This window comes from Lissotriton vulgaris, chromosome 10, assembly GCF_964263255.1.
Source record: "Lissotriton vulgaris chromosome 10, aLisVul1.2, whole genome shotgun sequence".
Lineage (NCBI taxonomy): Eukaryota > Metazoa > Chordata > Amphibia > Caudata > Salamandridae > Lissotriton > Lissotriton vulgaris.
The window spans coordinates 564,092,184-564,116,077 of record NC_141698.1 but is presented as its reverse complement, the minus strand read 5'-3'; the positions used below and the strand labels follow the sequence as shown (position 1 = coordinate 564,116,077).

The 23,894-nt window shown below is 39.0% G+C and overlaps 1 protein-coding gene across 4 annotated transcripts in view; it reads left to right on the top strand.

Annotated features, from left to right (window-relative positions):
• Window positions 1-23,894, top strand: part of CLEC16A (C-type lectin domain containing 16A) — a 704,284-nt gene that overhangs the window by 381,611 nt on the left and 298,779 nt on the right. For all 4 annotated transcript variants that reach the window (XM_086941416.1, XM_086941414.1, XM_086941413.1 and 1 more), the window contains exon 18: window positions 1,244-1,364. In XM_086941416.1, coding sequence (XP_086797542.1) covers window positions 1,244-1,364 — 121 coding nt within the window. The remainder of the gene's footprint in view (window positions 1-1,243; window positions 1,365-23,894) is intronic.

Here is a 23,894-nt window from a genome sequence, read left to right as displayed (position 1 = left end):
TTAGTATGGCGAATGGGATTATGAATGCACTAGGTGCTCCTATCCTGTCCGATCTAATGCAACCTTTTCTTCACATCAGAGCATTCAGCTCGGCCAAGCTAAATTTGGCTGTGACTCCGCAATTCCATAGGAAAAGAGTCATTGGCCGCTCGTTTTAAGTTTTAATTCCTCTGGAATAGTCTACCTCTCGAGCTAAGAAATATCCAGAACCAAATTAATTTAAGAAAAAGCTTAAAACCTAATTTTTCTTCTTTTAGGATGTCCTGTTTCCCCTTCTTATGCTCTATTGGTGAAGTATACTTGTTTGGTGGATAGCGCTGGGAAGCCCCGTTGTTGGGGCAGCTACGCTCTCTGCAAATTTATTTATTTTTAAATCACTGATGGAAGCCATGGACAGTATTATCGTTTGTATGTTTGGCAATGTATATGATGCCTGTAATTGTTCTTTGTCTGATATATGTGCATTTTTTCCTTGTTTATTGTGTTTTACATTTGCCAGTGCCAGCACTTCTATAAACAAATCATCAGTTCTTGAACCTCTTTCCAAGAGGGTAATTGCTCTCCAGTTTCCTGATGAATTTATGCACGTGGGCTTGAACACCATTGCCCGTGGTTCAAGTTGCCTGTTACCCCTTCATCATCAAGGTGGGAGGGAAACAGTGTTTTTTGTACAAAAAGATCACAAATCTCTCTGGATATAAAAAATGTTTTGCGACTATGGTGTTATACAGTGACTTGGCCAAACATCTACACCACTTTTTGTTAGCTAGCCAGGCCTGGGCATCTCAACCTTGTCTACATTGGGAGTCAACAAGATTAAGAAGGTCCATTCTCTATTTCAGACCAAGTGTCCAGTGTCCTAGTCAGCAGGGAGCATCGGTACACATCGCTGATAGAGCTTGGTTGTCCATGCAGCTGCACAGGCTGGGCAAAATCCCGACATCCCCAAAGCAAGAGCAAACACTTGATGCTTTGTACGTTTTTCGTTCATATCGAGACCTTTATTACCCGTGTTATGCTCACGATAAATATGTTTTTCTGTTCCGATTTAAACTGATGCTTAATAGAAATAAGTGTAGCAGATTCTACCCAAAGTCCCCTTGTCATAAGATTTGAGGACCCACCAAATGGACTCACGATAGAGGCAGCTGTTGTGCTAATGCTAGTCTCGAGACTGTGAATATTTAAATGTATACTTTCCCTTGAACGTAACACGAGAGTGTGCTTATTTGTTTTTCTTTAGGCTATTCGAGTATTTTTCATGTTGCGCTTGCTGTCAATGCAGTTGCGGGATGAGCCAGAGACTCAGCTACCACTTACAAGGGAGGAAGACCTAATAAAAACGGATGATGTCTTAGACTTGAGTAAGTACTTTTTATGCATGCTTCGCTTTTGCCATTATAGTTTTCAAAATTTAGCTATACAACCTGTAATTCATCTGAAATTCTTTATTTTTTTTACAACTAGAAACTTTGCAAGGCAACACCAAAGTAGGCGGTCAGTTTGCCAAGAAACACACCTTGCATCCAAGAGTCTTATTTTTAGGTCGAGCATTTGAGACCTCTTGTATATACTTTAGTATATACTTATTATATACTTATATGTGTATGTACTTTGTGGGCTCTGGAGATCAGCCCTAGGACTTGTTTGCTTCCGCTTTGGGACTTTTTTCTGTTCAACTGCTTCTATTTAACTGTTGTGATAGAAAACGACCAGCAGAGGTCAGTAACATACCAGAATCACTTTAGCATTATCTAGATCACAGGACATGGAAATTGTCTTCCACGAGCACCCCTAGACAATAATATTTGTTTCAAATGTTGTATTTTCAGAGATATGACCACCGAAGGCCCTGAATTTTTATTAAAAACATAGCTTTGGACTATACTATTTCCAGCTGAAAGGCAATATTTCTCTCCATGAGTTCCCAAACCTGGCGTGTCAGGCAGTTTGGTGCTTACTTTCCCTCCATGTTAAAGTACAGAAGATGTTTCAGCACCCGGGCTAATGTGATGCATAGCTAAATACATATAAGGTCCCAAAGGCGAGACCGATTGCATTGCAAATGCTTGTTAACCCTTTTGAAACTGCCTGTCTCTGCTTGTTGCCTGAGACTGGAAAACTAACTTCTAATGAATATTAATTCTCCCAGATGGCTCATCTACAAATATCCACAGACACTAAAGTGTATCCAGCAAGTTTATTAGCTTTGTTTGCTGCTGAGTGGCGGGTGCCATTAGATCGACTCATGAGCACAGAAACAATTGCACCATGAACGGAAACAAACCGGTAGTTAATGCAACTTTACCCTAAAAGTGTTATTTGTTTAATTTTTGTAAGGCCACATACACTTAGCTCTATAGGTGACTGAGATGACCCTTTTTTCATTTTCTTTTTGAACTTTGACATTAAAAAGACATCAGAGTTCAGTCACTGCAGTTTGCCCAGAAAACAGGTATTTGTTTTAGACCCCCGCCTGCTCTGTGCGGGCGTAGGTCCCAATTACGACTCCTTTGAATGTAAGTACTGTCCCCACATGCATCCCGAAGTGATTCGTGAGAGAGACTGGCGATTGGCTTTGTCTTAACTCAATCCAGGCACATGTTCTGTGGTTAATTCACAGTTGAGCAAAACAAAGAGCTAACATTCTTCTTTGGAATAGGGGCAGTAGTTTTTCATCAATAGAACTGGTCGTCAAGCATAATTCCTTCCCGCGCTGGCAAACTGTCCATTTAGTAAACATCAAGCATGGAATGTTACCGATATTGAAGTTTATGGCACCCCTTTTATAAAGTGTCTACTGAACAGAAGTGATGTGTTGCTGAAATTATGTATTTTCATTTTTTAGAATGAATGTACTCGGGGTTAACTTTTAGTTAGTTCCTCCTGTGGGCTTTTGCTCTGTCTTAGTTCGGGTTTCTGCCCATGGCACTGGGTTTCAGGGTCTGTCATTAATTAAGAATCCCCTGCTTGAGCCATTTTTTGAGTGCATGGGAACAGCCTTTCTCAGCATCTACCTTACCTTGCAAAGGGGGTTAGGAAATACATGTAACTATACAAAAATGTGTGCCTTTTCATTTGCCCTTGCCACAGAAAATCTGGCCATTCAGTCCTGCTCGGTAAAACGAGACCAAACACTTTGTTCTCTCTACTGCCCTTCCAGACAATTGCATTCTAGGAATGCCAAAATGTGATAATCCCTAGCTCCAGACCAGCCTCCTGGGGAGGGCACGGCTTTGTATGCAATGCCGCAAAACTTCGGAACTCCCTTCCAGTTCTCATCAAATCTATTCCTGAACACTGGCCTTTCAGGAAAGCATTAAAAACTTGGCTTTTCAACGAGTAGGATCTTCAATAACTAATCATCTTTAATGCTGAATCAGCGTCAAGATACCTTCGGGTAAACGTTGTGCTTTATAAATATTCCATAACATAAGAATACATTTACCTGTTCCTGGCATATTTTGCAAACCCATCTCTGTGGTGCTCATTTGTTTTACAGTAGGAGCTCTTGCACCCACAGGCTTTGGAAAGTGCCCAAAGAGAGACATTGACCAGTAGCCCATCCTTGACCTAAGGGTCTTGTGTACGTTTCTGTAGAACATTTTTAAATACTCATCCTGCACAGATTCTTAATATTTTTAATCTCTGGGTCTGGATGGATCCTCTGAATTATGAGAATCGTTACCTCAACACCTCCCATAAGAGGCCTTTCTGATTTGTGGTGGCAGTGAAGCATTACAATTCGGTGTCCTCTTCTTCAGTCAGTGTTTGAAATTGGGTTGTTGGTTGACTGGGGTATGAGCCCTAGTCAGGCAGCAACCACAGTCTTAGCCAGGGTAAATGTCTGGTATACCCTAAATTAACCCTGATAATACTTTTATTTGATTTATAAAAATCATAAAAGGGTGGGTCTTACCACCATACAAACAGCATGTACTTCATAAAATCGGCATAAAAAACAGCAATAAAATCACAGAAAAGAGGAAAGAAGCATTATCTTAACAATCTTTCACAAGTATACAATCGCAGTGTAAAGTTTTAACGAAATGGCTGGGGGGGGATATGACTATCTCCTAGGAACTGCAAAACGACTGATGATTGTTCTAAGAAAAAGTGCAAATACTTTGGGGAATAAGTGAGTTCGGTGGGAGATGCACATTTTGACTCAGATTAAAGAACACAGCCTGAAAAAGTGAGAATAAGGGGATGTCCATTAAGATGAGAAATGGGGGTCCAGGGGTCCTAAATTAACCCGTGCTTACCATCTGATAGCTTGGCACACAGCAGTCAGACTTGACTTTAGAGGCAATGTGTAAAGTATTGTGCAACACCATACAAAAAGATTCCACACCAGGCTAGAAAAATAGAGCTTAATTTAATAAATCAAAGGTATCCAAAATGACAAAAACCAATCTGTAGAACTGGAGATAATAAATTTCAAAGTTCTAAAGTAAAATTGCGCCAAGAAGAAAAAGCACTATGGGGGAAATCTGGTGGCGCGGGGCGAAGTGACAAGTTCAGGTCGAGCAATGGAGTGCAGGCCGGCTTCTAGAACTCAGTTAGACCAGCTAAACAAAGTACCTTAAATCCTTGTTTCAGAGCATCGTCTGGATCTGTCGAAGGTGCTTCGCAAAGCAGCGGCTATGTGCCGTTTCCGAGATGCGACAAGGCTCTGATGCTGCGACTCCTACGATCCTGTTGACTAGACTTGCATTGCGACGTCTGGTGTTGAGGATGTGAGGTGTTGCGTCGGATCCGACGAGCAGTGAATTTATAATGTGGCGTTTCAGCATCTTCGCAAGACTGTCGTTGAGGGATGCCAGGAGCTTACGCTGGGAAAGGAGTTGCACAGTGGAGGTTCCGAAGGCGATGCATTGGTCCCAGATGAAGGAGGCTGCTGCAATGCAAGTCTTTTGTACTGGTCCAATCCACGCAGTGATGCATTGGTTCTGCTTAGGGATGCGCTGCTCAGCCGAGGAGATGCATCAGCTCTGCTTGGGGATGCGTCGCTCAGCGGAGAAGATGCGCTGGTTCCGCCGACCAGCACCCTAGACCCACTTCCAAGGGTCCAGGACTGGTGTGGCACCACTTGGCAGGGTAGTCTCTCAAATGGCTGGGTCCAGGTGCAGGGTCTGGAAGTCTTTTATGTCCCCGAGACTTCCAATCAAGAGGCCAGCCAGCAAGCCCATGGAGTCAATCTGGGTTCTGATGTCAAGTGATGCATGTCCTGCTCTTCCCACCCAGGCAGGAGGGCAGCACAGCCAGTGAAGTGGGAGTCCAGCAAAGCGGTAGTCCAGCAAAGCAAAGCAGCAGTCCAGCAGAGTGGCAGTCCTTCACCAGTACAGCAGTCCTTCTTCCTTGCAGAGTATCCACAGGTCAATAAGTGTACTGAAGTGATGGTGACTTACACCCATTGGTGCCAATTCACAAAAGCATGTGGCATTATTGAATAATCATTAAAAGTTAAAGATTCTGATCTAAATTATAAGGTATCATGTTATCATTTTTTTACATTTTAGGATCACCATTAACTGACCTAAAGTCATTGACCTTCTAGAGTATGCTGTGAAGTATTGTGATAAATGCCCTGAACTCTTATTGTTTCCAGGGGCTCCTTCATTCCAATATCTGGTGCTGGCTTTGAATGACACCTAAGTTTGCTATTAAAGTACCCCTCAGGTTTCATAAAGTTAATGTTTTGTTCATAACTACAGTCCTTGTTCTGCGACTTCATTACAGCGACATAAACATGTTTGTTGTTTGTATGCGAGTTAAACAAACCTGTCAGTAGCTTTGTAACCCAAGTGAGCATCTGCCTGATCGCATTCAGATCCCGTCTTGAGCCTTGTTTGTGTTTTGAACAGGGGGTACTACCAGTTGATTTTTTTTTGTAGTGTTCTCGATCCCTCTCAGAATGACAGTACCCTTTAAGACACAACAGCTATCATCGAGGGGTGGTCCGAGTTTAGCGTGCTACTACATTTGAAGGTATCCCCTGCTTTTCCAGTTAGACTCAGCCTACAAGAAGGCACTGTGAGCTGCAGTTTTTCCGCTGAGATCTTATATTCATGAGTTCAAACCCGGACAAGACCAACTCCACCTTCCATATTGTCAAGTTAAATTGAGTACCATTTGGTAAAAAAGCTCTTATTTTTAAAATGTTGGGAAAAAATCAAGTTCTTATCCATTTGACTGTCATCAGGAGGGTGAAGAGGTAACCACTCATATACATGCAGGCCAGGGTTAATACTTTGTTTTAAAAAAAAATTGTATACTAGTGAGTTGATGGAGTAACGTTAGCACCATACAGTGTAAAGCTGAAATAAAATTGCTGCCGCTAAGAATTTCAATAAACGTTCTCAAGTTGTCCTTTTTGGACTGTGTTTAATACAAAGAAGAGATGCTGGGTTATTCCAGAGGAGCATTTCTCTGCCACCCGTCTAATTTTAAGACTAAATTGCCCTCTATTAACTTTTCCATTTACACATAGTTATTGAGCAAAACAGATTATTCTGAATTAGATGGCCCCAATTTGCAGATGAAAGGGTAACCGTACAATCCACTGCAGTAGCCTAATAATCACTTTACCTTTCAAAGGAGAAATAAGACAATGCCGCAGTAATGTGTACTTGGGCACAATTTTATTTATGTGGATTTTCGGGAAACTGCTTTCAGATCAAAAGCGGCCGACTTCTCATAGCTATTAACCACAACGCAGTAAAGTATTTACAGGAAAACAGAGACAGTGGGTCTAATTATACCAGCTTACCGCCCGCCAGTGCCCTGTCCCATTAACTTAAAACATGGGAAACGAATATTTTCAGTAATCACTCGAATCTCGCTGCTGCGCTTCAGAGAGTTAGCTGATACTGTCTTTATCGACGTGAAGATCGCATCAGCAGGCAGTTGCTGTGAATACACTTTGCCAGAGGGATCTCAGTACAGGTCTGGCCGCCTGCCAGCTGTCAACCTCCATGTCTTTCTTCCGTTTTTATATGCGCTCCGTCAGGTCTAGGGATAATATTGATACTTTACGGCCTTTTTAGATTTTGCGACAGTGATCTTTAGCGATTGGGTCCTCATGTTACTAATACTTCTAAAAATAAGTGCATGCGAGTATAGTGCAGAGAGAGGAATTCACATGTGTCCGCTCTTGCCATAGGGTTTCATGGTTTATCACTACATGGAGGCGCTGGCCATGGCATTTAATGGAAGTGTTTTGTCCCAGATTTCCCCATAACTTACACCACAGACCTCACTTAGCGGGTGACTCATTTTTAAAACATTTTTCTTATGAGGGTACAGCTTAACTCTGCTAATGCAGAATGTTCAACTAATGGCCCTACCCCGAAGTTTCAAATTATTTCAGCCAAAGTGGTTGCTTAATTATGGTAATATTTTATTAGAATAGCTGGGGCCGCTCACACAAAGTCTTCGAACCTTTACCAAACGCTACCCCCCCCCCCCCCGCCCCCCACATGAGCAATACACACCTATAAACTTTGCCATTACAAGTTAAAAAAAAAAAACAAAACCTATTGGTTTATCAAAGTTTGTATTTAAATGTCTTCATTGTTCGTTTGTATCATTCTCATGAAGTTGAAATAACCTTTTTTTCACTCTTATAACAGGCTGCAGGCCTAGCGCTGCCTCTACTGCATGAAATGCAATCTCATCACAATTACCAGCTCAAGTCCCTGTGTTAAGCCTTAGTCTATATTGCCAATGATTCTCATTCCGTGTGAACAGGGGCCCTAATTGTAAGACACCGTACCTGCTGTGGAATGTTCCCGGGGCTCTTGAAAACTTTGCCCTGTCGTTTACAGAACATTCAGAATTTTTAATCCAAGTTGATTTCAGTCTTGGATGCAAAATTGGTTTACCTCCTTTGGTTGCTAGTGGAGCAATGCATCAAGTTTAAAATCTTGTGTGGGTTCTACAAACCCACACCAGGAATCTCTCTCTCCCAGAGTTTAACCATATGTGCTCTCTTCGTTGCTACACTCTCAAAACTGTTGTTGTCTTCAGGTCCAGACCTATGAGAAAATAAAAACAGGATTTGAGATCGATGAAGCGGCTAAGTAGGAATAGGGATTAATCGCTGGGCTTGGACTTTAATTATTATTTTTTGTTTTTTACTTTTCTTTAGGGTTTGCAAACCTTACTGAAGAGCTTGTGAACCTGTGCTGAGTTACCTATGCTTAACCTTATACAAGGTTTGCCAGCCTTTGGGAATACTTGCTGGTTCGTGCACCCCACGAGATGTCCAGTATGAGTCTTAGACCCTTTGCTGTGGGTTTGACGGCCATTGAGGTGGGTTCATAGACCTCAGGGTCCTGTATGAGGCTGCAAATCTATCACCAGAGACCAACTACCCCTGTTGCAAAATCTGCATCTTATAAAAAAGAACGTCTTAGAGTGGTAGCCTTTTGCTCCCTGGACGCTTAATGCATCCGCATGAGCCAGGGGGTCGAGGATGAATATGGCTCTTTTATGATTTTTTCCAGGACTTGAAGACTGAGTCCTGTAATGTCAGCTTTAACACTTTTCTCAAGTTATGCCCAGCTAACTGTAAATATTTTGATCTCCTAACCCCGACTTTGGATTCACAGAACTTAAATGGACAATGGAGAAAAACTCCATTGTCGAATTGGATTTACATTTTTTTTTATTTGGGTCTGTGGAATATCTTCAAACTTGGGTTCACAGAACTCCAAAGACTAATGTTTCAAATGTCGATATATATATATATATATGTATGTATATATATATATATATATATATATATGAACAGAAACTCCTGACCGCCGAAAGTAGCGGTTACAGCAGGCGTAGACCTCACTCCAAGAATAGGTGCTTGTATTCGATCTTTAGCAAACACCAAAAAGCCACATCACACACTCCTGTGCCAGCAATCCATTTTATTTCAGCAAAGTGAAAAGAGCTAGTGCCCTCCCTGACGCGTTTCGCTCTGCAGGCGGGGCTTGATCACATGACTCGTCAGGAGTAGGCAGTGCATTAAATTGAAATTAAAAGCCCAAGCGCCTAAAGAAACAGGACGCAAGGGTTGCAACAAAGCAAATGGTCCACAAGTTCACAATGAAACCAAAAGTTCGAAACATTGATGTTTGATAAATGAACAAAAAAGACAAAGTTAGAGCATAGTGCTCAAATAACATGTAGGGATATTGTCACTTAAACAAGCCAGCAAATGAATTTAGGGGGTAAATCAACTGAAATCAATTGATTGTGTAAATCTCATCTGAGTTAATAAATATCAACCAAAAAATAAAATGAATCCTGAGTTTCAACATTGCAAATATTTTTTTTAAGTATAACAAGTGCTCTGGAAATCTAATGCTAGTGCATAGAAACATTTTAAAAACAGAGAGATTAACATGTCATACTCCCTAAGCTGGCTGTCAACATCCCTATCACTAATACATTATGTGTCTAAATGTGAACAAAGTGCCATTGTGCTAAAGTGCAAGTGCTTAAAAGTATTTCATGATCTAAATGAAAATTGACAGGCTGCAGAAAACTCAATTTGAAAACCTACAAATAAGAACCAGAAGGAAACAATTTCTCAGTATGTTATCTCAAATTTGAGAATAGTAATCAACAACACCAGAATACAAAGGAAACATATTGCATGAGGAAAAGAAACTACACATATATTGGTCAAGGCAACAACTCAAACATTTTAAAGAAAATGATGCAATTCATCAAAAGCATTTAAACCTGCAGGGGCTCGAGTATCAAGCAGCAGTATAAAATAGGCTTCCTTTTGGCGAAGCAATTTTTCTCGATCTCCACCTCTGCCCGGATTAGCTACTGAACAAAGTAAGGTGTAAGTGAGATCTTTTAGTTTCTTATCATGCACCGATTTAAAATGGCGCGCCACTGGATAGTTCATGTGAGAGTTGACTATGGCACGGATGTGCTGCAAAATGCGCTGGTTTGCTGGTAATTTGGCACTTCCAATATAGGACAATGAACATGTGCAGGTCAGCTGGTAAACTACATAATCACTGCGACATGTCAGATGTTCACGTATTGGAATCAGCCTATCGTTAAAAGCCGAAGCATAGTGTGTACTGTTAACTGCAAAAGTGCAAGCATGACAGGAGGTGCACCTGAAAAAACCTGGTTTGTTCAACCAATTTGTTTTGGGTGTAAGTTCGGTTGAGTCCTATCAAGTGAATCTTTCATAGATGGAGCCCTCCTGAAGGTAATAGCTGGTGATTTAGGTAGAAATGGTGCTAAAATCACATCAGTTAATACAATTGGCCATTCTGATCTGATAATATTACTTATCTTAGATGTTTGAGAACTGTAAGTGGTGATAAAACGAACAGAGCCCTGTTCGTTGGATCCAATGATCTCTTTATTTCTGGAGATTAAGAGTTCCTCGCGAGGACGAGCAAGTACCTTAATCAGAGCCTGATCTAGAATGACTTTACTGTAAACTCTTTTGAGGAATCTTGTCCTGGATTCCATTAAGCATTTATCTAGTACATCAGGACTACTGCAAATGCGTTTGATTCGTATGAATTCCCCCAGAGGAATGCTGTTGATGGTATGTGGTGGATGAGCGCTGCGGGCATGCAAGATGGAATTACCCGCAGTGCTCTTCCTGTGGAGTTTAGTATGTATGGTACCATGATCGATATAAACTTGGACATCCAAAAATTCTGCGGAATCAGATGTTATATTTGCAGTAAACTTTAAATTCCTGTCATTAACATTAATATCATCGACAAATGAAGCAGCTTGTTCTTTGATGCCCCGCCAGACGATAAAGATATCGTCTATGAAGCGCCAATAATGCACTAGATGGGGAAGCCAATGTGCGTGGGTGACCCCAAGGACATGCCTCTCCCACCAGCCAACATGAAGACATGAATAGCTGGGGGAGAAGCACGAACCCATTGCCACCCCGCGTTCTTGATGGAAAAAATCCTTTCCAAATTGGAAATAATTATTGAAAAGGCATAGGCGTATCATTTCAAGCAGCATGAGGTTGTGATCTCTTAATGCTGCCTCGCGTCCATCTAGGAAATATTTTACTGCTTCTAAGCCCTGGAGATGGTTGATGCTGGTGTAGAGTGCCTCAATATCCATCACCAGGAAACAGAAATCAGGACCCCAAGTGATGTGACTAACCTTAACTAAAAAATCTGTAGTGTCTTTCAAGAAGGAAGGAAGAGAAAACATATGTGATTGAAGAAAAAAATCTACGTACTTTGAAATGTTTTCGTTCATACTGCCCTGGGCGGAGATAATGGGACGACCAGGGACAGGAGAAGTGCATTTGTGAATTTTGGGTAACAAATAAAAAAGTGGAGTGATGGGATGTGACACATTCAAGAACTTAAATTCATCTTTTGTTAATAAGCCAGTTCTATACCAGAGATTAATAGCTTTTCTGGTGGTTTCATGGTTTTTGAGCATCACAAATTTAGTGGATTTAGTATAACAAAGAGGGTCACAAAGCTGTCGGGATGCCTCTGCAATATAGTCAGACTGGGCCCACAACACCGTGTTCCCCCCTTTGTCCGCACTCTTCACTACAACTGATTGTTACCCTGGATTTTTTTCACAAGTTTATTATATTGGACGTTATTAAAATCAACTTGTTCCCTCTTCGTTAGCACCGATCTATATATATATATAAGTATATATATAAGTATTTTTTGTTACAAATTGCGCTGCACACAGGAACTTTGTTTTTCTCAGTTTATTCGCACAGATCCAAGTCTATCTCACCAATGCGTTTCGGCCTTGTGGTCTTTCTCACGGGCAAATGTATATATATCTATACTACTATAATAAAGCAAGAACTTTGAACCTTTGAGGCGGGTAAACTCGGGAACCACAGCGCCAATCCACACACCCAATACATCATTGGAATCGTGAGGGTCTGCAGATGGTCATAGGCTATATAAATAAATAAAAAACAACAGTATTTAAAAAATTGACGATAAAAAAAAGTAGTCCCTTGGAAGTAGCGCCGGCCGTGTGCGCTAACGACGTGCGTGCTGACATCAGCGCGGGGAGGAGCGGCGGCCCGGAGCGCGAGGAGGAGCGGTAAAGTTTGCAGAGGCTGAGGAGCAGCGGCGACCGCGGCGGGCTTGCAGTGTGGAGCGGACAGGAGCGGTGAAGTTTGGCAGCGTGGAGCAGTGATTTGGCAGCTTGGAGCGGACAGGAGCGGTGAATTGAGGAGTGGCGGTGCCCGCGGTGGGCTGAGGTAGGTGAGTGGGGAGTTGCAGTGTGCAGGAGCGGTGATGTCTGAGAGCCTGAGCGCGGGGAGGAGCGGTTATGTTTGAGAGCCTGAGCGCGGGGAGGAGTGGTGATGTTTGAGAGCCTGATTGCTCCCGGACAACGTCGGGATGGGCTGCAAAAAAAAAAAAAAATATATATATATATATATATATATATATATATATATATATATATATATATATATATATATATATATATATATATATATATACATGAATTCAATATTGAGGAGCTGATGCACAGTCCAGTGAAAATAGTAAAAATAATAGATGTGTAGATTTGCAAAATGTAACATATTTATTCTGTTGAGTGGTGGGCGGGACCATGACTCCCGAGATGAAGCCTTGTGTAAGTCATGCTGCTCCTTCCCTACTTCAACAATCGTGATAAAATGCATATTCGTACATAGAGCAACCACAAGAAGTTCCGTAAATCACTCAAAACGTGGCTATTCGGAGAAAACTTCCGTTCAGTTCGTCCCCCCCCCCTTTCATCCTTTCCGGTTTTTCGAGTTCAGGCTAGCCCTTTGAGACCTTAGGCCGGGTGATGTACGCGCTTAACAAGAACCAATACATAACATAACATATTATTGTTTATGCAATTGTATGTATATCATATGTTATATTTATCTTTATAATGTATTAGTTATAGACTTAGGTAATCAAGAGGACTGAGACCTCAGTATCCTTGAGCTGGCCCATCTTTTGAGCAGTGAAGAGCCAGAGGATGGTCAAAGTCAAAAACTTGATCCTCTACTGGGTTCATAACATGATCTGTCATTTGCACTAAATGTGTGAATGGTTCAGTCTGATTGCATTACTACAGTTGCTGCAAATAACAGATTCTTAGGCCACATTTTTTATCTGTTGTATGGAATAAACTCTGTTGTAATTTGCATACATTTAGTTAGCAATAACATAGCTTTATTAGATGTAGCTTTACAGCGTAAGTGACACTGTAAATCCCCAGTGCTACGGTAATCAACTAAAGCAAAATGTGATAAAGCCTGCAATATCAGTTTTCCCATTCATTATGCCTTTTTCCTTACCACACTACTCAAAATATAAAGGTAAAGCCTTGGACTATCTGTAATCTTGCAACCAAGTTCTATCTTGAGATGTCAGACTGAGTTATAAAGTAGCCCCTTAATCCTTGGTGATGTTGGGGGTACAGATTGTGACTACGGGTAATAGGTGTTGTATGGCTGACAGGCAAAGATTGGCACTGCAAACATTGGCACTAATGGTGATTGAAGACACTGGCACCCTTCAGTATTATAACTGATGTCGACAATGACACTTGACCTTCTTTATACTAGCCCTATGTTGACACCTACGATGCATAGGGATACAGTATTTGGCTGTTTATAAGGTAGCCAATGCTTCTTGAGTAGGTTCATGTCCTCCTGGTTATTTATTTAAGTGGGATGTATTTAAGGTTTGCAACACAAATAGCGACCAATGTCATTTATGATATGTCCAACATTGTTTTGATGGCTGAGGTGTGCTGCCTGAGAAAGCTAATCCTTGGGAGCTGCGAACCTAATCTTGGCTCTCTAGTAAGTAACTCTTCCACCAGTTTTCCTTGAACTTTTGTCTTTGAAAGGTTTGCAAGAGGTGCATGAATTTACCAGCATGACTCATGGAGCAGAGCATGTGGCATTGTTGACTTATACAAACATATAGTTAATAACATCCTATTTTCTGGCTGATGCACTAGTACTCAAGGATTCTTTTTTTGCGACATCTTCCCATGTGATAGCTATTTTTTACACACACTGATAGAAGTGTGGTTCATTGTGCTATTGTTTCATATGTCATTGATATGACCATGAAACATGATTCACTTTCTATTCAGTGCTCCTGTCAGTAGGTTATCCTCAATATGTTTTTCGACAATATAACTTATAGGTCTTCATTAGGAATGCGTACATGCATTTACGTCTTGTACTCCAAGAAATTACAATCGACTATAATCATGAGGAATATTTAGAAATTAAACTAAAGTAGATACATCGAATATACTCTTTGCTTGAATGTATACCAGTCTATGGAGACCCTAGGTAACTGATTGTAAATTGGGTTTTTATGGGAGGGGTCTCATTAAATTGCTGATGTAGAAGAAAACAAAATGATATAGAACTTTTTTTTGAGTTTCAAAAAAGGTATACCTCTTTTGTGCAGTGTGCTTCACCAGTATCTGAGAGCGCTTACCTAAGAAGACTTTAGGTAAGTTTGGTATTCTACAAATGAGCAAAAGCTGTAAGATTGGCATGAGATCGCTTCCATGAGTTGCAGAAGGGACAACACTCCTTCAACCTCCAACCACACCACCTGCCCGACCCCCTGACCTACCCTTAGCCACTGAACAACCACCTGTTTGTGGTGAGGGTCTAAGAGAAGGGCCAAGAGTGAAAGGTAGGCCTGGTTTTCCTATATGACCAAAGTTGCAGGGAGAGAATAAGGGTATTAAAGAGTGATAGCAGCCCCCCCATTACACAGGATACCCCAAGTGCCTGTCAACTGATGCCATATTCTGACCACTGTATTTAGTCGAGCAGTTGACTCCTTCTCAGCAGACCCACACCCACCCCGCAAGAAGTTTTATTTATTTTGTATTTTATTGAGCGCGAACGTGACATGTTAGGGTATCGGAGTGATTTACAGGGATAACAAGTTCTATACATATATGGCATAGAGAAAAAGAACATAAGTAGGGATGAAAGGAAGTGAAACACTTTAATGGCCCAGGAGGCCGAAATAAAGTATTAATGAAACCTTTGGGAATAAACAGGGTGTATACAATTTTCATATTGAAATGTAGAGAAATCCAACAATTACATATGTGGTAGTACAGGGTAAGTACAAAGTGGATAGCAGCCGGTCAGTCCAAGGTGTAGTAGCAGAAATGACACTCTTTAGAAATTCATACTCTTTCTGCAGTATTCGGATTGAATTCTCCCCCGCACTGCATAAGCTCATGATAGAAGGGGAAGCCTTTATTTACACAAGTAGCTCTTGGTAGCTTTGGAGATCACAATTCATTTTATGATGAAAGCAGCTTGTTGCGCAGAAAGGAAACTAGGTCAGGTTTAAGTAAAAAAAAAACGGATTCTCAGAAGACAAAATGAAACTTATCATTTCATGGCCTTTTCTTATGAATGACATTTGTTCTTCCCTTGTGAATGTGGTTTCATGAGTCCACAGAAGATAAAACGATTACGCAAAAGCTTCCCAGCTGCAAAGCTGATAAGGTAAAAATTCTTAGCAAGTAACTGGAAATGAGATTATCACTTCGGTTTTCTTCATGTGGGGGTTTTTAAAGTAAATTAAATTACGATATTATTTTGTGCTTTTAAAGAGGGATGATGTAGCCGTTTCCTGAATATTGATTATTTGATTGGTACCTGTCTGCTCCAACATTTTTCTTCTGTCAGTAATGTTCATTGATGTATTTGTAATGCACATTCCTGTAATCTTTTCCCACTGCAGCTCTTACAGTGTAAAACAAACGAATTCATAGAGGGGGGGTCAGGGCAGGAATCACTTCTGCTGAATGGAAAACTGTGATTGTATTAATTTTTCTCCTTTCTTATTCACTTTGGTGCATCAAATTATGATTTTAAAAAACGCACAAAATGTCTGGATCATTTTCTTTATGTTTTACTCCTGCATAGAGCACATTAGCTGTATGACAAAAGATGTAAAGTTGTTCTCCTATTTTATTAATAATCTGCTGTTAGAAGCTCTAGTTTTCCCTGCCATTTGTTTAAGCATCTAAGATTTCTGCCAGAATTTCCTACATCCTGACTGTACAGGATTCCAGGCTGATCTGAACATGGTTCCATTCGAATTCAGCATTTAAGGAAAAACGTACACACTGTTCAATAATAATCTTTTCTTTACTTTATCCTTCCTTATCAGCAAGTAGATTTAGCCTTTTTCCTATTTTTTTAATTCAGAAGCTAGGACTGTCCTCCCAAGAGCCCCGGTAGTCCCAGTATGGGAGCAAACAGGATTTTTCACCCATTTGGGGTTACAAAATGTGTGCAGATTTCACAGCTGGCGAATTTTCAATTTGTGCAGAGCAAAATACAAATTTTGTAGTTTTTGCAACTCTGAATAGTGAGGAATTTCTCTTATTAGCACATTAGTCTTATTCCAACCTGCAAAACTCATAGTTGGAGATAATCAGAACCCTGAAACAACTGCTGTCTGCAGTGCCAGTATTTACTAGATCTGCTTTTACTTTCCAAAATACCTGGCTACCCGGTATCAGTCCCTTGTTCTCTAACTTCAGCTGTACCCTTGGTTTCTCTGGGTACCCCTCCGCTGGTTCGGGTTTTGTTTAAGAGATACGCTTGGTTTAATTAGTTGAAAGAAACAAAAATATCAACTATATCGTCCAGTGCATATCATTTGGAGGGATCACTGACATAATATCGTCGACCACAATATCGAGTTGCAAAAATATCGGCGACATAATATCGACTACCATTATATCGACATCTAATACTTACTTAAGAACATACAAAAATATCGACTACTAATTATTGAATATAATAATGATCGTCAACACTAATATCGAAAGACAAAATATAGATTAAACAAATATTGTGTGTTAAATAATTAAACAGTACACAACAAAAACATCGAAACAAAATATATAGATAACACTAATATCAAAATTAAAGGAATATCGACACAATAAAAAATACCTAAAATGTTTTAAATACAATACAACTATATATTTTAAATACATTATACACTCCACAATGGAAATAACACTAAGAATAAACATTTTTTAAAACACACACAATAAAAATAAATATTTTAAACATATATCATCCAAAGATTGCACTGAATGTATAAATAAACAGAATACTTTTAACATATATGTGCAAATATTATTACATACATTTTAAATAGAACAAAAACAAACCTGGATCACTGCAAAACTATTAAAAAACTAGCATTTCCACTACACCAAACCTACCAATTAAATGTAAAAAAATTCAAACCAACCAATGAAAAGCTCCCAATTTTAAATCATCCAATCAAATGAAGTAACTAATCTAATACACACTATAAAAAGATTATTTTGCTACTACTATTTCCTGCTTCTAACTCTAAAGAAAGAAGGTGACACTCTGACGAACTGTTTCCTGAGAAAACTACTTTTCAAGAAAAGTCTCCTACAGAAATAATTAAAGTAAGTTTAACTAATTTTTAAATAAAACAAATGTAGTAGGCTAAAACTGTAACAATTTCTCTAAACAGTTTAAATAACATTTATTTTTTACCTTTTACATTTCTTCTACAGACATCTCCAAAACACAGCAATAAAAGTTAAACTGATTATTTACTACAAAATCCCTATTGTAAGTATTTTTAAATGTTCTCTAACACACCAACTGTATTTATAGAACCAAAATTTCTAATACACATTTTATCTTTATTCTACCTTCTTAACAGAAATTTCAAAGACATCCAAAAAATTACTTCATTTAAGCTAAAGACTCCACAAATTAAAAATGTAAGTATATTTTGTGATTTATTTAAAAACCCTAAAATGCTAACAACTAAACTGCTTCCCCCTAGAAACAGCTCAAAATGTAATTAAAGAATAGATTATCAAGTTATTTTAATTTTCTACCAACAGAAAGATAACAAGGAAATACAAGAAAAAGCTTGACAACACCTTGTCAAAATTTAGAATTACAACAAAGAAAAAAATGTAAGTATACTCATAGAAATATGAATGCATTTAAAACATGTATAGCAGTATTTAAACTTAAAATATATGTCTTTCTAACCTTTCCTAGCACTACAAATCGAAACATGACTGAAGGTGCAGAGTTTATGTCGCAGAAAAACAAGCTTTTACTATGTTACATGGGGTATGTTTATACCCAAGAAAAACAGTCAGGACGAAAAGTATTTTGGAAATGCAGTAAATACTACTCTAATAAATGTTATGGTAGGGCTACAACAGAAGAAGCTAATGTACTATCTACCAAAGAACACAATCACCCCCCCTAATATATCTGAAATTGAGGTCAGGGATGCCCCTGAAAGCATAAAAGAAGCAAGTACAGGAACTGACAAACCAACAACCCAAATATTAAAAGAGGAACTCTTAAAAGTTCCTCAACATGCTTCTGGCCAACTCCCATCAATTGACTCCCTAAAACGCACAATTGCAAGACAAAAAAGAGTCACTACAACAACTCAACCTAACCCTAAAACGTTAGACGAATTTGTTATTCCCCTTGAACTGAGTAGAACACATAATAAGGAACCATTCTTACTATTTGACAACAAATGCCCTACCAACCGAATTATAATGTTTGGTACTGCTAACAATCTAAGAAAATTACAAGAGTGCCAACATTGAATGATGGATGGGACTTTTAAAACATGTCCTAAACCATTTTACCAACTCTACAGCATACATGGATTATACCATAATTCTAACATCCCATTTATTTACTGCTTGTTGCCCAACAAACAACAAAATACTTACACAGAAGTCCTAAACACAATAAAACAAGAAACAAATAATTATTTTCCACAGAAAATAATTATTCTAGCTATGATCAATAGTATATTAAAAACTTTTCCTCACACAGCAATACAAGGTTGCTATTATCATTTTAATCAAAGCATTTGGAGACATCTCCAAAAATCTACATTAAGCATACTATATGCTACAGATAGCACCTTTGCATACCAAATCAAAAAATTAATTGCCCTATCATATGTCCCTGTTACAGACATAGCAGAACATTATAACATCCTAATAGATAGCCCATATTACAAAAAATATGAGGAAAAACTAGCACCACTCCTAGACTACTTTGAAGATACATGGGTGGGAAGGCTACATAGATCAGGACACAGAAGCCAACCTAAATTTCACATAGCTTGGTGGAATGTATATTTAAGTACACTGAATCAAGAAGCTAAAACTAACAACATTGTAGAAGGATGGCACAATGCATTTCAATCTACCACTAGCAGAGGAAAACCCACTGTCCAAAAACTAATAGAAGCTTTACAAAAAGAACAGAGCTACCAAGAGCTACGTATACAACAATCAGTAACCCAAATAGGACCAAAACTAACTAAACAAACAAACCAAACGTTTAGACTACTCCAAAGCCAAGTCACACTATATCCTTCTACAAGAGGCCTAGACTATCTTTCCTTAATAGCCAAAAGCCTACTGTGAATTATCTACACAAAAATAACAATACTCTTATTTATGTAATAAAATTGTGATAATTAGCATATTAATTTCATATCATAATAAATATTACCTAATTGTCAAACCTATTTATATGCCAAAAAAACAATTGTAGACAATTAAGCAATATTTGATATGATATAAAATATAACAATAATAATAACATTCACATTTTCCACCCAAATAACATACATTTACGAAATTTACAATTCATGTTGCTGAAGAATACGTAATCAAACTACTTGTAATCCGTGTACTCCACTGCTAATCCATTACAAATCCAATTTAGGAAATCCTCAAAAACCCGAAAAGAAGTAAAAATAGAAAAAACGCTCCAGGAAATCCCGATAAAAGAAAGTATGTTAACTTTATTAATTAAAGTAACATACACACACTTTTCTTTAAAAAAACGCATGGTCTTCTCCCAATCCAAATCAATACCCTTAAAAACCCGAAAAATAGTCAACAAGAGTAAAAATCGCTCCATGAAACCACGAAAAAAGGAGAGAGAGTATAAAAACAATTCTTTAATAAAGTAATACAATCTCTTCTCCCAAATAAAAAAATGCATCCTTCTCCGGAACGAAATGGCGAAATCCCGGAACCTGTAAAAAAATATGGAAAACACCAGCCACACAAAGCCCCCAAACATTTACAAATATACCTAAACATTAGTATAACACATTAAAATACACAGATATTAACATCACACTAAAAAAATAGACTTGGGGCTCCATTACCATGTCGGGCGGATCGCCACCGCCATGGTGGCGGTGGCGATCCGCCCGACAGAAATGCCCGCCCGCCACCCTTTTTCCCCCGCCACATTACAATAGCGGGGGGGACCGCAACGGAGGGAACCACCGCCCGCCACTTTTCCGCCCCGGTCGCATTGCGGCCGGGCGGAAAATGATTAATATGGTGGCGGTGTCTGAGACACCGCCAGCCATATTACAATGGCAAGAGTGCAATGCTTTTCCGCGGCGGCAATGCCGCCACGGAAAGGCAGGCGGTGTTCACTCTGGGGGCCCCCTGTGGGCCCCCGGAGTGAAGGCCAAAGTGGGGTGGCACACGGGGGGGTACCTGTGGTACCCCCCCTGCATTTGCATATTCAAAGCGACAGGCACCGCGCGGTGCCTGCCCCTTTGATTATGTAAATGATGCAAAGCTCTCTGCTCCGCCCGCCACAATACTATAGATACAGGATGTGCCCACCACTGTGGCGGGCACATCCTAATGGTGCGTGCGGGACCCCCACCCTTAGGGCGGGCGGTCCCGATTTCCGATAGGATGGCGGGCGGGCTTAATGGGGCCCTAAGTCTCAAAAAATCACAACACCTCCGTAAAATCCAAGTAACACCAAAAACATACTAAATCCACAACTAAACACACACAGTAACACTACACACCTCCAAAATACACTTAAACACTACTACTCTATAAAATATAATAGTTTAAATTCATCTTACCTTCCGCGACGCAGCATCCAACCGCGAGCTTCTCAGGTCCTGAATGAAGCAAAATAACCTTAAGCGGTTAAAAAAGTAGTCCCATTTAAACAATAATAGAAACTTAAACATATTAAATACAATGTTCTAAGTAAAAATAAAATATACTACTAGACTTAAAATGTCATACATTTTTTTCTAACACTTATAAAAATATTCTTATATTAAAACTCCTTAGCAAATTAATAATAAATAACGAATTATTATTAATACTTAATTTAATATATTAACATTGTAAAAAATACATATAACAAATAAAACTTGAGTTTATGTATTATTTATATTTGTTTTATTTTTAAATTTACTATACAAAGATTTAACATTTGTAAATTAATAATAAGAAATAATAATTATTTATTTCTATTATTAATCATATTTATGTATATACATTGTAAATAAATACAAATCCTAATTTACATGATTATTTCCAAAATATTTTTTAGTTATTTGTTAAAATATGTAATAATTAATGATTTACATGTGTAAAGTATTAATAATAATTCATGTAATATATTAATTATTATTATTAATAATAGTATATATGTATGTAAATAATTTAAAAATATATATCAAACATTGTATGTTACTTTATAGATGATTTACTATTTTATATTGTATTAAGAAAATATTTTTATTTAAAAGCTTAGTATATATTTAATAATAATTAATTACAAATATTAATTATTATTAAGAACATTGTATTTAATATGTATAAATTATATACAAAATATATTTAGCATGTAAATGTACCAAATATATACTTACCTGTTTATTATTTTCTGTTCATGTAAATATTCAAAATATTTAATTAATAAAATTAATATATTATATATTAACTTTATTAATTAAACATTTAATGGACATTTAAAACAAATGTTTATAAAATAAAAAAATGTTGACAAACTGTATAAAAATTCTGAAACACTGTATATATTGTTTGAAAAATACTGTTAAAAAAGTAATTTTTTATGAAATGTAAAACATTTGATTATGAATAAATGTAATGTAATACATTAAATGTACCTGTTTATAAAAAAACCTTACATAATTTGTATACTGTACTGTACATATAAACAAAATCTGTTAATAAAAATTTTCAAATACTACGGGGCCCATTAGGATGGCGGGCGGATTGCCTCCGCCAGGGTAGCGGTGGCCACCGCCACCCTGGCGAAGGCAATCCGCCCGCCATCCTTCCCTGCATTTCCCCCCGCCATATTACGATGGCGGAGGGGACCGCAGCGGTGACAAACACCGCCCGCATGTTTTCCGCCCCGGTCGCCTTGCGGCCGGGGCTGAAAACCAGTAACATGGTGGCAGTGTCTGTTAGACACCGCCCGCCATATTACAATGGGCTGGTCTCAATGCCTTTCCGTGGCGGCAATGCCGCCACGGAAAGGCATGCGGTGTTCACTCTGGGGGCCCCCTGTGGGCCCCCAGAGTGAAGTACAGGTGGGGGGTGCACATGGGGGGGTACCTATGGTACCCCCCCATTTGCATATACAAAGCGGCAGGCACCGCGCGGTGCCTGCCGCTTTGTATATGCAAATGCTGACAAGCATTTCTAGCATTGTGGCGGGCGGTGCTGAGCGCTCCGCCCGCCACAATGCTAGAAATGCAGGATGTGCCCGCCACAGTGGCGGGCACATCCTAATGCCACCCCCGGGACCCCTGCCCTTATGGCGGGCGGTCCCATTCCCCGCTAGGATGACGGGCGGACAAAGTCCGCCCGGCATCCTAATAGACCCCTACATGTCTACTTATTTTAATAATAAAAATAAAATGTTATATTTAAATTAGTAGTATTATAATAATATTTATATATTGACATTTATCTATTTCCATAGAAAATATTTATAGTCCAATTATAATACTACCTCATATATTTACATTACTTTTGAAATTGTTTTTAAAACATATATAACTTACTATTCCCACTCCATTCAAATAACAGTTAAGTAAGGTGCAATACACTGACCCAATAAAATTTACTATTCAAACTCCAGTCAGGTGAAAAACAGGGAAGGTGCTGGACACTGACCATATACAGTTTACTATTCCAACTCCAGTCAGGTAAAACTCAGTGAAGGTGCTGGACAGTGACCCAATATAATTTACTATTCCCACTCCAGTCAGGTGAAACTCAGGGAAGGTGCTGGACAGTGACCCAATATAATTTACTATTCCAACTCCAGTGAGGTGAAAAACAGGGAAGGTGCTGGACACTGACCATATACAATTTACTATTCCAACTCCAGTCAGTTGAAACTCAGGGAAGGTGCTGGACAGTGACCAAATATAATTTACTATTCCAACTCCAGTCAGGTGAAAAATAGGGAAGGTGCTGGACATTGACAAAATACAATTTACTATTCCAACTCCAGTCAGGTGAAACTGAGGGAAGGTGCTGGACAGTGACCCAATATAATTTACTATTCCAACTCCAGTCAGGTGACAAACAGTGAAGTTGCTGGACACTAACCATATACAATTTACTATTCCAACTTCAGTCAAGTGAAACTCAGGGAAGGCGCTGGACAGTGACCCAATATAATTTACTATTCCAACTCCAGTCAGGTCAAAAACCGGGAAGGTGCTGGACATTGACCATATACAATTTACTATTCCAACTCCAGTCAGGTAAAACTGAGGGAAGGTGCTGGACAGTGACCCAATATAATTTAATATTCCAACTCCAGTCAGTTGAAACTCAGGGAAGTTGCTGGACAGTGACCCAATATAATTTACTATTCCAACTCCAGTCAGGTGAAAAATAGGGAAGGTGCTGGACACTGACAAAATACAATTTACTATTCCAACTCCAGTCAGGTGAAACTCAGGGAAGGTGCT